The 13,341-nt window shown below is 34.2% G+C and overlaps 1 protein-coding gene across 9 annotated transcripts; it reads right to left on the reverse strand.

Annotated features, from left to right (window-relative positions):
* Nucleotides 1-281: 281 nt before the first annotated feature.
* LOC120270649 lies at nucleotides 282-10,674 on the reverse strand. Of its 9 annotated transcripts, XR_005539649.1 has the most exons (9): nucleotides 10,068-10,674; nucleotides 7,855-7,991; nucleotides 7,476-7,658; nucleotides 6,928-7,362; nucleotides 2,033-2,104; nucleotides 1,545-1,648; nucleotides 810-896; nucleotides 604-738; nucleotides 282-396 (listed from the first exon to the last, which is right to left on the reverse strand). XR_005539649.1 is itself a non-coding variant. In XM_039277709.1 (7 exons), exons 4-7 carry the CDS (start codon nucleotides 7,605-7,607, stop codon nucleotides 6,257-6,259), a joined length of 645 nt encoding a protein of 214 aa, XP_039133643.1. In that variant the 5' UTR covers nucleotides 7,608-7,658; nucleotides 7,855-7,991; nucleotides 8,219-9,024; nucleotides 10,068-10,674; the 3' UTR covers nucleotides 5,337-6,256. The 9 variants fall into 9 exon arrangements, 3 of the variants coding, with proteins under 3 accessions (XP_039133643.1, XP_039133641.1, XP_039133642.1); XR_005539651.1 differs by lacking the exon at nucleotides 2,033-2,104 and having other exon boundaries at nucleotides 7,476-7,663; XM_039277709.1 differs by lacking the exons at nucleotides 282-396; nucleotides 604-738; nucleotides 810-896; nucleotides 1,545-1,648; nucleotides 2,033-2,104 and adding exons at nucleotides 5,337-6,268; nucleotides 6,564-6,629; nucleotides 8,219-9,024.
* Nucleotides 10,675-13,341: the final 2,667 nt, after the last annotated feature.

Below are 13,341 nucleotides of genomic sequence, written 5' to 3' on the forward strand. Positions count from 1 at the left end.
GATCTCGACTGGATGCGTGAGCGCACATTCTACATGACAAATAAATAATTAGCTACTAAATCGTAATAAATTCATGAGTTTGTTTAGTATTCTATAGCAGCAAAAAAATTTGTCACTATAAACCTTGTAAATTAACTAAATAATTTAATAGCTAATCAACTCTAAAAGTTATTAAAGTTAAGAACAACTTTTTATAATAAACATACATATTATAAACAAACACATATAATTAGTCTCTCACTGCAACAAGAGCGATGAGATATTCTAGATAGAAGCCCCTAGGGAGGCCATTTCTTCACCAATAGTAATGACAGCAAACTTGGCAGTAGCAAGAGAAGAAAACATGTGAGATGCACCAAGAGACTAAAGGTGTTGAGTACCCAAAACTTGAGTAACCTACAGTCCAGAAAAGAAAATATCAACTTGACAGCAAAATTCTTTACTCAAGGATGAGATGCCAACTTTGAAAAATATCAGACATGTGGAAACTCCAGCACATAGATCAGCTATCAATGAAATGGATTAAAACAGTTACAGTTTAGAATCAAATGACCACAAAAAATAAAAGAAAATAAAAATAACGTCACATTTATCAGGACTCACGTTGTCCTAGCCCATGCAAAAAAATTAATCAATCCAGCTCAACTAGCGAACATCCTAAATGCAATCAACCTCTTTCCATCATCACCAACAAACAATAAGCTCATAGTCAAATAATGAAACTCGTTCTGCAAGCACCTGCAGATTAAATAAATAAATAAGATGGATTGAAGTCCCGAAAATTAAGTGCAGAATGCTTGGTGAATTACCTTGTCTAACAGAGGCATGTTTTCTGGATATATTCCACAATGATACATGGGGATACACCAATAGTTGCAGATCATTTCCCAAATATCCTGTCAAAAGAGCAAATACATGTGCATGAAGAAAGCAAACAACCATCTTCATCATGCTGAACTCACAGCAAAATGAAAAAGTGGGTTATATGCCCTTGATTTGTCCCATTTTATAATTTAATTATCAGGATGAGAATGTCTATTATTACTGTGGACGGTTTTAAATTGAATGACATTGATGGCAGGATGATGGCATGTTTAAATATAGCATGCCAATGTTAGTTGCTAGGAAGTAATTAGAAATATTGTTCTAAATGCAGATATGATTAGCTCTGAACTGGTTATTAATCTGTAATGAAAAAGGGAATCTAGATCATAACGAAAATGTTGACAAACAGAATTAATAATTGTGAATGATTATTAAAATGTGATGAGAGGGATGGTCTATATTTTTGTAGTTCTTAATTTTTAAAAAATGCTCCGAAATAAAACCTAGTTGTGCACAATATATTTCTTCATAATGCTCCAAGGCATATTAAGACTGCTGAATGTACTTGAGCATGAAATAGAATTGCCATGTCAAAAAGTTTTCCTCACATACTACATACGAAATGGTGTTGATGGCTTAGAATCAAATCCAGAATGGAAAAATAAAGATTCCACAATAACATGGCAAAGAACGTTTTATGCTAGAAAAACCTTTCATACCTCAAGGTCCTTCTCAGAAGAGAGCCTCGGAATATCGAGAAGCATCTTCTCCAACATAATGAGGGAGTGGTGGGCTTCTTTCCAAAATGGCATTATCAGATTATCTGAAACATCATATGTTTCACGACTTGCATCAACGAATGTTTTCAATATATTTCTAGCCACATCCAAAATTATATTTATATGCTTAGAAAATCCTTTATTTAGTACATCAACCAATAGACCAAGAACCTAGATCATCGGGATGGATATCATCAGATGGCCAACCAAAGGCATATACTACACCAAGGAAATTGCAAAACTTGAGTTATATGAAATACATCATGGAAGTAATCTGATAACCATGCAGCTTTAATGAAAATTACAAAGTAAACACAACATCACTCAATACGATATTTCAATTGTAGAACCGCTCAAAGACGGAGAAACAACCTTCTGTAAATATTTTGCAATCATTACAACAAAGCTGCAAATGTGTTTTGCCATACCATAAGCAGAGGAACCGCACACAGCTGTCTAGCTTCTATCTGCTAATTTTGTTAGCAGAGTTTTGTGTTCACCTGGCACTCACAATAATTTCCATACCTTAGGCTGTTTCGCATAATTCCATATCCAAAAGCAATCTGAATATTAAGATATCTTGATATAGGTTCTATAACTACACAGGATATCCTCCTATGGCCATCTTTCAAATCAAATAACATATTAAGAAACAGAGGAACAAATATTTTCACAGTCACATTCTGCAGTATAAAGTTGCAATGATCAGAATGAGAACAAAACACAAACAACCAAAGACATTAAACTCACAAAGACATTATTGCTTGCAACATCAAATATTGCAGATGTATTTAAGACTAATATATAATGGGAAGGCACTCGTTCAGAAGTTTAGATTGAGTTTGGGCCATTTCTGCACCAGCTAAAGTTAGATTATTTGTGGTTCTAAGAATGGGTCATTCTTCTTTGTGACATGGTTTATAATTTGTATGGAGAGGCCCTCGATTATTTCGTGGCCTTTTATAATGTGAGGATGTAGAAACAGATTTTTAATAACATTCTTCATTTACGGGTAATCAATTTTTCGCATGCTCTAATTTTTCGGGGAGGTATTTTAGGCTGATATTTCACCGAATTTTATTTATTTATTTATTTTTATACTGGATACATAGGGAGAATAAAGGCATTAGCACATTTTCAGGGAATGTTATCAATGTGGGAAACATATACAGGGTATGCAATGCATTTTATTTAGCCATGGTTATTATGTGTGCAAATTGAAGTCATAAGCATGATATAATTACTTGGAATTTTATGCCGATCACTATATCTCGAATATTTTTGTCCTCTTTAGAACTAGTACAGAATTCATAACTGGCTAAGTCATTATGAGCAAAAGGTTTTTTTATGGTTCTTATTTTGTTGATCAATGTGGCATAGACAAGAGATGATCCCCTATGAAAGATTATTTTTACAAACCACTCGATCCTTACATATCTTTCTGGGAATATTCATCGTTCAATATTACCAGGATTATGAATGAATGGCTGGAGCATAATTTTCAGATTAATAATGCTGCGCAGCCGGATGAAAATATAATTATTCACAGAGAAGATTGCATAACGCCCATCAGTCTGACTGTCGAAAGCCCAAGTCGTATTGGTAAAACTGCTTGGGCCCGTTCACTTGGTAAGCACAATTATATATGTGGCCATCTGGATTTCAATCCAGCAACTTATCAGCAAGATGTGCTGTATAATGTAATTGATGATGTATCTCCATCGTATCTACGGCTGAAGCACTGGAGAGAGCTTATTGGTTGTCAAAGAGACTGGCAAACTAATTGCAAATACGGTAAACCGATCCATATAAAACGTGGTATACCGTCTATTATACTATGTAACCCAGGTAATGATTCAAGCTACAAAGAATACCTGGACAAAAATGAAAATACAGGTCTGTGTGATTGGACATTGAAAAATGCCAAGTTTGAGTTCTTATATAACCCCCTGTTCCAATCGGCCCAAGCCCAAGACAGCAATACTAGTCACTCGTCTGGATGTTCGGTCTGAATATGGACAATAGAACTGGAGAACTACTCACAGAGGAACATGCAAATACGGGTGTATTCTACTGGCAACTACGTAATCCTCTGTATTTCAGGGTCAAAGATCACATGGACAGACCATGCAACAACAACTGGGACAGAATCACAATGGAGATCAAATTCAACTACAATCTTCGTAGGGCTCTACGTATAAATAAATGTTGGTTGTACTTTCGTATATGGACCACACTACGTCCACGTACTGAGAATTTTTTACATGTATTTAGATGTAATGTAATGAATTTCCTTAATAGTTTCGGGGTTATTTCTATTAATTCTGTAATTAGAGCCGTTACACATTTCGTGGCCCGGTTCGAAAGGCATATCATAGACGTAGAGAATTCGGCCCATGTTCAGTTCTATTTGTACTAATTAATGAATTGCTTGTTTGATCACCGTTAACAACATGAAATTAATCTTTCTTAATTTAATGATAACATATAAAAAGACATATAAAAAAACAATTTTTCCAATAGCTTAATTGCACACTGCAAATACATTAAAATACTAATAATCGGAATCCTTGCTAAACGGATGGATCAGAAGTCACCAAAACTTCTGGAGCATCTGAGCTTAAATTCTTATTATTGCCATCAGCTTGAATAAACGGATTCGCATATGAAAGATCTTCATCATCACTGGCTGCACTCGAGGCTACACGTAGCATACGGAAAACAGACTCTTCGTGTTTCTGGAGAGCGCTGACAAACTTGATGAGTGGTTGGGGATGCTCCTGATTGCTTGGGCTATACATATGCCGTGGAGGCATTTAATGATCTCCGCAGGACCGTATTCCATAAACAAATAATATACGGCCATGATATCTTGTTTATCCATCTTCTATAACAAGCTATAAGGGAATGGTCTTATTATATAGAGGTAAAATGATGTTATTGTAACGGGTATATTGTTCCGGTCAAAAGGTCAACAGCTAAAGCCATATGGTGTCGGGGTTAGTAAACACCTAATAGGTACATACAGATGATCTGCAGTTTATTTTGCCTCCTGGTTGTACATTACATAGTGTAATCTACAGTATATTACATAGTGGTATCATCTGTTGTATGTACCTATTAGGTGTTTACAACAGCTAAAGCCACATGGCTTTAGCTGTTGACCTTTTGACCGGAACAATATACCCGTTACAATAACATCATTTTACCTCTATATAATAAGACCATTCCCTTATAGCTTGTTATAGAAGATGGATAAACAAGATATCATGGCCGTATATTATTTGTTTATGGAATACGGTCCTGCGGAGATCATTAAATGCCTCCACGGCATATGTATAGCCCAAGCAATCAGGAGCATCCCCAACCACTCATCAAGTTTGTCAGCGCTCTCCAGAAACACGAAGAGTCTGTTTTCCGTATGCTACGTGTAGCCTCGAGTGCAGCCAGTGATGATGAAGATCTTTCATATGCGAATCCGTTTATTCAAGCTGATGGCAATAATAAGAATTTAAGCTCAGATGCTCCAGAAGTTTTGGTGACTTCTGATCCATCCGTTTAGCAAGGATTCCGATTATTAGTATTTTAATGTATTTGCAGTGTGCAATTAAGCTATTGGAAAAATTGTTTTTTTATATGTCTTTTTATATGTTATCATTAAATTAAGAAAGATTAATTTCATGTTGTTAACGGTGATCAAACAAGCAATTCATTAATTAGTACAAATAGAACTGAACATGGGCCGAATTCTCTACGTCTATGATATGCCTTTCGAACCGGGCCACGAAATGTGTAACAGCTCTAATTACAGAATTAATAGAAATAACCCCGAAACTATTAAGGAAATTCATTACATTACATCTAAATACATGTAAAAAATTCTCAGTACGTGGACGTAGTGTGGTCCATATACGAAAGTACAACCAACATTTATTTATACGTAGAGCCCTACGAAGATTGTAGTTGAATTTGATCTCCATTGTGATTCTGTCCCAGTTGTTGTTGCATGGTCTGTCCATGTGATCTTTGACCCTGAAATACAGAGGATTACGTAGTTGCCAGTAGAATACACCCGTATTTGCATGTTCCTCTGTGAGTAGTTCTCCAGTTCTATTGTCCATATTCAGACCGAACATCCAGACGAGTGACTAGTATTGCTGTCTTGGGCTTGGGCCGATTGGAACAGGGGGTTATATAAGAACTCAAACTTGGCATTTTTCAATGTCCAATCACACAGACCTGTATTTTCATTTTTGTCCAGGTATTCTTTGTAGCTTGAATCATTACCTGGGTTACATAGTATAATAGACGGTATACCACGTTTTATATGGATCGGTTTACCGTATTTGCAATTAGTTTGCCAGTCTCTTTGACAACCAATAAGCTCTCTCCAGTGCTTCAGCCGTAGATACGATGGAGATACATCATCAATTACATTATACAGCACATCTTGCTGATAAGTTGCTGGATTGAAATCCAGATGGCCACATATATAATTGTGCTTACCAAGTGAACGGGCCCAAGCAGTTTTACCAATACGACTTGGGCCTTCGACAGTCAGACTGATGGGCGTTATGCAATCTTCTCTGTGAATAATTATATTTTCATCCGGCTGCGCAGCATTATTAATCTGAAAATTATGCTCCAGCCATTCATTCATAATCCTGGTAATATTGAACGATGAATATTCCCAGAAAGATATGTAAGGATCGAGTGGTTTGTAAAATAATCTTTCATAGGGGATCATCTCTTGTCTATGCCACATTGATCAACAAAATAAGAACCATAAAAAAACCTTTTGCTCATAATGACTTAGCCAGTTATGAATTCTGTACTAGTTCTAAAGAGGACAAAATATTCAGATATAGTGACTGGCATAAAATTCCAAGTAATTATATCATGCTTATGACTTCAATTTGCACACATAATAACCATGGCCAAATAAAATGCATTGCATACCTCAGATATGTTTCCCACATTGATAACATTCCTGAAATGTGCTAATGCCTTTATTCTCCTATGTATCTGTACAAAAATAAATAAATAAATAAAATTCTGGTGAAATATCAGCCTAAAATACCTCCTGAAAATTAGAGCATGCGAAAATTGATTACCTGTAAATGAAGAATGTTATTAAAAAAATCTGTTTCTACATCCTCACATTATAAAGGCCACAGCGAATTGAGGGCCTCTCCATACAAATTATAAACCATGTCACAAAGAAGAATGACCCATTCTTGGAACCACAAATAATCTTATAATTAGAAACAACTTTATTGCAGTCCAAGGAAGTTAAGAGAATGGAAAAATCTTATAATCTTACTTTTTGCACAGAGATATCCTTCTTCATGGCTTCCCTCATATTGGACAGAAAAATGTTCTCTATGATCATCTGAATGGAGACCTTCATCCAAGTAACACAAGTCTCATTTGGTCTTTGAGTAGTATTTACTTCGTCATCTTGTAGCTCAAATTTGGAGATTATTTCATCACAATACTTTTTCTCCGAATTTAAAATTGGCCCAGCAAACTGTACAAACGATAATAAGGCCCTTGATGCATTTTGCCAGAAGACCAGTTTTTCAGATGACATATCATATACACATTGAGACAGAATTATCAATGCATGATCTTCTTTGAGCACGGAAAATAACTCTGACTTTATTGATCCATAAGCCTCAACTCTAGTGTCATAATCAGGCTCACCAATTTCTATGGATGATACTGATACAGCATTCAGTCGACGTAAAAGTTTTGCCTGCAGCTCAGCCCAAAAATACTCGAGGCATTAAAGAAACTAGAAAAACTCCAGAAATTTTTCATAAATAAAAGATGATTTAAAATGGTTAAAAATGAAGAAACATTTATTACCAGGAAAGTCAAAAATGGGTCATTCATCACTAGGCCATCAAGAATATCACATATAAGCAAATGCAGATCCAAGTCCACATGCGTAAGAAGTGGATGGATTGTGTTTAAAATGTTTCCCATTTTTTTTGTCATCTAAAACAGGAAGGATATCTTTGACCACATGCAAACCTTCCAAATAGTCATCTGGACTTAAAAACAAGAAGAGAATTAGATTTCAGATCTCTATAAAGTAAGCAATCAGCCTTTATTCAAGTCTAATTGGAATGAGGCAAATGATTTTGTAAAGCGAGGACAGATAGCCTGTCCAATATGTGGTAAAGATAATGTTTTAAGATAACACACAAAATCAACAGCTAATATTAAGTAAAATGAGACCAACCATGAATTTTCGCTTTCTGTCTGAAAAACTGTAGAAGAGTGTCAATTAACAGCCCAGCTGTCAATGGGTCTTTTATGTGTTTTACTGACAATTTAAATACACTTAGTTGAGACTCTCCAGGGCATATGGCTTGTTTCCTACAAGCATCACCATGCAAAAACAGGTTAATTTACCATCAACAACACAGGATAAAACCAAAAATAAATAAATAAATAGTAATAATGATGCACAGTAGAGGATTTAGAGAGCAAATATAAAATGCTTAATCTATAGTAGGGAATTTTAAGATAATGTAAAACTTTTTTAGGAAATGGAACATGATAGTAATAACCATGACATGTTCAGCAACATGCAGTTTCATAACCTTTTTTTTTAAATATACAGACTATTAAACAGAAAATTTTGAGAAACAGTCAAATGCAGAACCCTCAATCTTGATGTCATTATCATCAACTGCACCAACAACACAGAGAATCAAATTAGCATCTTCAAAAGTGAGGAATTAGTAGGATTAAGGAAGAAAATTGAAATCAACATATAGATGTTTACAAGAAAAAAAGTCAAATTATGCACTTGATACCATACAAAGGGTTACTTTCTTTAGGTGGAGGGAGCTAGGAAACCAGTGACAGTATGGAAGATATTTCATGAAACAAATTCATGCAGTCTCTAAGCAACTAAAACTAAGCCTGAGCGAGGAATGCAAATAAATATTGAAATTTCATTAGCATAATATCATTCCTAACTGCAGCAGAGAAGGAGCATTTAAGCATTACGCTCTAAGCAACTAAAACTAAGCAATGTCAAGACCCGATGAACCAGGATTGCAGATGTAAAAGCAGGTAGACTTTATATTGCTGAGCAGATCCACAGATATAAGAACTCTTCGGATAAGTAAGTTCAACAAGCAAATGATGGAAACATGTATAGAATATGCTTGCAGATGAGTGAGGGTATACCAGTTTGTGACTACTGACTGGAGCTTTCATTAGCTACTGACAAACAACCATGCAAAAACAGAATGAGAACTAAATGGTAAAAGAAGAATCATCACCAGAAACTTAAATATCTTTTAAGAATTCATAAGTGCGCAATAGATGACAATTTGATTGAATATGCTCAAACTGAGTGTCTTCCATCATTTAAGGCACCCAACAAGCTTATCAAATCCTGATAAACATATTAATTAGACTAGTACCAATATAAAATAAAAGGTTTAAAAATATATATTTTCTAATGTTTAATAACAAGAAACTCAACACAAAGACCCTACTCCCACACACAAAATAAACAACATATAATATATTAGTCATTTGGTTAAATCACTTGAATACATTGTCAATTATTCAACTCTAATCACTTGAATTTTGTTGGAATCACAACAACTCTTCAACTCACTGAAGAGTTTCCATTTAAAGGTAAACATCTACACAAGCAGACACTGTTTCCCTATAAATGTAATTAGTGCATCCTGATTCCTCCATCCTAATAACACATATAATTCTTCCAAGTTTTCTAAACAAACTCTTAACTGTTGTTTCAACAAAAAGATCAGATTTTTAGGGAATTCATGGAGGGGCACAAATTAGCCAAATGATTTAGTAAGCTGATTAGTGAATGGTCAAATTTTGCATCTAAACTATATGCTTCTCAAACAAAAATCTGTTCAAAATATGTTTAACTTTTTTTCTGAACAAAAACAATCTTTAGTAGTAAATGTAGGACACTCAGAAAGACCAATCAGTGGCTATATAAAAATAAATTCTTTCGACCAAATAAAAATACCAAAAGTGTTCCAGCAGCGCTCTACTTAAATTTGAGTTGCCTAAAAACATCAAAGTGGGTATCTACTTAATTATATACTTGTTGACTTATATATTTTTATTAAAGATATTAATATAAATATGGATATTCTATTTGAAAACTCAAATGAAAAAACACCTAAAAATCTCAAATGATAAAGAGAATGAACACAGAGACTTTGAAGCACCTTAAAAAGCATGATCTACAACTGCAGTTAGTGACACTCTTATTTTTCAATGTCTTAAACAGAACTCTTGTCAATCTAACAATTCAAAGCCATCATAGAACTAAACTAGATGAACAGTTCCCCCAATCTTGAGAAAGTAAACAAAGAGCAAAGGATTATAGTATATGAAAATCCAAATACATAGTAAATTAGGGTTTATAATGTTAGTAGAAAGTTTGCTTACCTGCGCGATGCATCCGCCGAGACCCATACTCTCGAATATATGATGAAACGCCAGTGCCGCAACAAGCGACCGAATCGTGCACCGATTCTGTGACATCCCCATCGTGACACCAATAATCACCGATTGGAAAACAATCCCAATCTACAGCACTTGCGACACCATACTCTGCTTCAATTTCTCTAATCTCTCCTCCTCATCCCCCACGGCTGCCACTCCATGACAACCCATCTCGACCAAAATCGCCAACGCCTTCCCTGCCTCTGCTGACCCGATCGGCGTATACCCAGGCTTGGAAGACGGCTCAGTAGCGTGGGCAGTGGCAGAGAAGTCAACAAGAAGGGCAAGCAAGGCACCGATGAGGGAAACAAAGCTGGAGAAAGGGAAATCCCGCCACGAATAGGGGCTAGCGAGCTGGCAATTAGAAAGGGCAGCGAAGGCTTCAGGGAGGACATGTATCAAAGAGGTAGAAAAGGATAACTCCGGCAGCGAAGTACTTGATGAAGAGCAGCGCGAGCTCGTAGGCAGGGCGGCCATGGAAGACGCGAGCAAGGGCGATGGGGGCAGAGATGCCGAACGCGCTGGTGACGAGGATGATGCCAATGGAGACGAGCTTGAGGGTGGGTGGCAGCAGCAGCTCATCGCGGCAGAAGTGTGCGTGAGAGGGGTAGGCGAGGGCCACGCCGAGGACACCATGGCCGAAGACTTGCGAGGAAAAACTCAGGTTTTTTATCTCTCTGCTTTTGGTCCTCTCGCGCTGTGTGTGTCTACGAAAGCTTTCTCACAGAGAGAGAGAGAGAGAGAGGGGTCTAAATGTGTGGGGTCCACTGTGGCACGATTAAAAATGAAAATAATTTAATAATTAGAATAAAAACGTATCACTTGTTATTGAATGAAAAATATGTGTCTAAATACAGCTTTTATATAAAATTGTATATATTTACTTGTAGCAATCAATATGGATTTTTTAAATTAATTAATCTTAATAATTTAATTTTTTTTAAGTAATGTTTTGAGATTGTTTGGAATTGTAATCAATCATTATATTTCTAGCACATCCAATATATATATATATTTATTTATTTATTTATTAATAGAAATATAATTGATTTAACATCAAAATACCATTTTTATCAGCTAACCCTAGCCGATTACAGGGGTGATGTTCAAAACATGATCATGCCATGTGGTTACTTAATTAAAAAATTTAGATTAAATTAATTGGCTTCATTATAAATTGGTTGACAGCTCTTGTTCTTATTTATTTATAAATAAAAATAAACATATTTAGCAATTTTTTAATGTGTAATGTCCCAGCATCACAAAGTTTTCAAAATAAAAAATTATCAAAAACAATTTGGGATAATTGAATATCTAAAATAAATAAATTAAATTTTAAAAAGTTTTCAAAGTTGGTTAAAAATTTATGAAATAAAAATTATCTGATAATAAATTTTGTCTATTAATAATTTCTTATTTAAATAAATAATAAAAATAGTGGAGATTATTTTTCAACCCTTAAATATAATTTTTTTTTAATTTAATATATATAGCGGCTAACTATAAAAATATATCTATAATATCTAGTATAAAAAATCCACCATTATAGATATTTATGGTTACAAATTTATAAATTTGCCACTATAGGTCAACTATAATGTATCCCTTTTTAGTTAAGAGCTATTATATTTTCTTTTTAACTTTCGTCATTGAAATAGTAAAGTTGTTCACAATTGATCATAAATTATATTCAAGCTGTATTTTTAGTCTTAAAAACTAAAACATTGATTTATCATTGGTTTTTAAATTAAGGTATTTAAATGTGCTTATTTGCAACCTCTCATATTTTGACTGAATTAAATTTTAAAAAGCATGATAAATATCCGGAGTTGGAAACTAGGAAGCCAATCCACCACTAATCCTGAATTATAGTTGAAATGAAAAAAATTAATTTTTGTTTTTATTTTGTGTTTGTGTGTATTAAATATTTAAATATGTCTATTTTTAACTTCTCATATTTTTACTAAATTAAATATTAAAAAATTATGATAAAATATCCATATTTGGGGAGAAAAAGATAATAGCTAGCAAATAATGGGTGAACTAAAAAGGCAATCCACACTAATCCTGAATTATAGTTGAATGATTTTCTTTTTATTGTATGTGTTTTTGTGTGTTAAATATTTATATATAACTATTTTTAACCTCTCATATTTTGACCCTAATTAAAAATTTTAAAAATATGATAAAATATCTGGATTTGAAAAAAAAGGGCTTATAGCTAACAAATAGTGGCCCAACAAGGAAGGTAATCCATCACTAATCTAGAATTATAGCCAAAATAAAAAAAAAATAGTTTTTATTTTGATTGTGTTTATGTGTGTTAACTATTTTAATATGTTTACTTCAACCTCTCATATTTTAATAAATTTAAATTTTAAAAAAATCATTATAAAAATATATGATTGAAATTCAAAATTAAAAATGGACCTATAGCTAGTAAATAATGGCCCAACTAACAAGGCAATATAACTATATATTAATCCTAATGAATACTACTCAAAAAGCTTCTTCAGCTGACATTTGGCACTTTATATTGGTTTTATCATATATCAACTTGGTTTGGATTTTGATTCAATAATACAAAAATTGATGGCTAAGATTTAATGAACTGGTGGCTCTCATAAAACTGATCAGAATTCACAAGAAAGAAAAACACCACAAAGAGACTAAAAGCAAACAAATAGTACTTTAAAAGCCTCTTCAGCTGACAATTGGCACTTTAATATTGGTTTATCATTATCAACTTGGTTTGGATTTGATTCAATAGTAAACCGGTGGCTCCCATGAAACTGATCACAAATTCGCGAGGAAAGAAAACACCACAAAGAAGACTAAAACATTACAAAGGCCATGAAACTCATGCTGCCACATATTATCTGTACAATGAATTCAGTGGAAAACAACTCATGAGAATATGAGATAGACAAAGTGATACAGACGAAAAATTTCAAATATAAAAAATGTCTAAACAGTTGTCTTTGTCCGCCATGAACTTAGATAATAAACAGTTGTCTTTGTCTGCCACTGAACTTAGATAATGATATTGTCTTTTTCTTTTCCAAGTTCATTTGTTTTTCTCCATCTTTGGATTCTCTTCATTTCCTTGTGTAAACGTCCGGCATGGCGAATCCATCCCTCTTTGTGCAGATGGCAGACAAATCCTTTTCACTTTGCACCTCCATTTCACCCTCACTGCTCTGCGGTTGGATTCTAC

This window comes from Dioscorea cayenensis, chromosome 10, assembly GCF_009730915.1.
Source record: "Dioscorea cayenensis subsp. rotundata cultivar TDr96_F1 chromosome 10, TDr96_F1_v2_PseudoChromosome.rev07_lg8_w22 25.fasta, whole genome shotgun sequence".
Lineage (NCBI taxonomy): Eukaryota > Viridiplantae > Streptophyta > Magnoliopsida > Dioscoreales > Dioscoreaceae > Dioscorea > Dioscorea cayenensis.

Bases quoted from the DNA above. Each gene is read 5' to 3' on its own strand.
- LOC120270649 (XM_039277707.1), bottom strand. From the start codon at position 7,607: ATGACAAAAAAAATGGGAAACATTTTAAACACAATCCATCCACTTCTT. The intron at 7,363-7,475 runs GTAATAAATGTT...GCTGAGCTGCAG, and splicing joins ACCCATTTTTGACTTTCCTG to GCAAAACTTTTACGTCGACT. The intron at 6,630-6,927 runs GTAAGATTATAA...ATTTTTGTACAG, and splicing joins AGGATATCTCTGTGCAAAAA to ATACATAGGAGAATAAAGGC.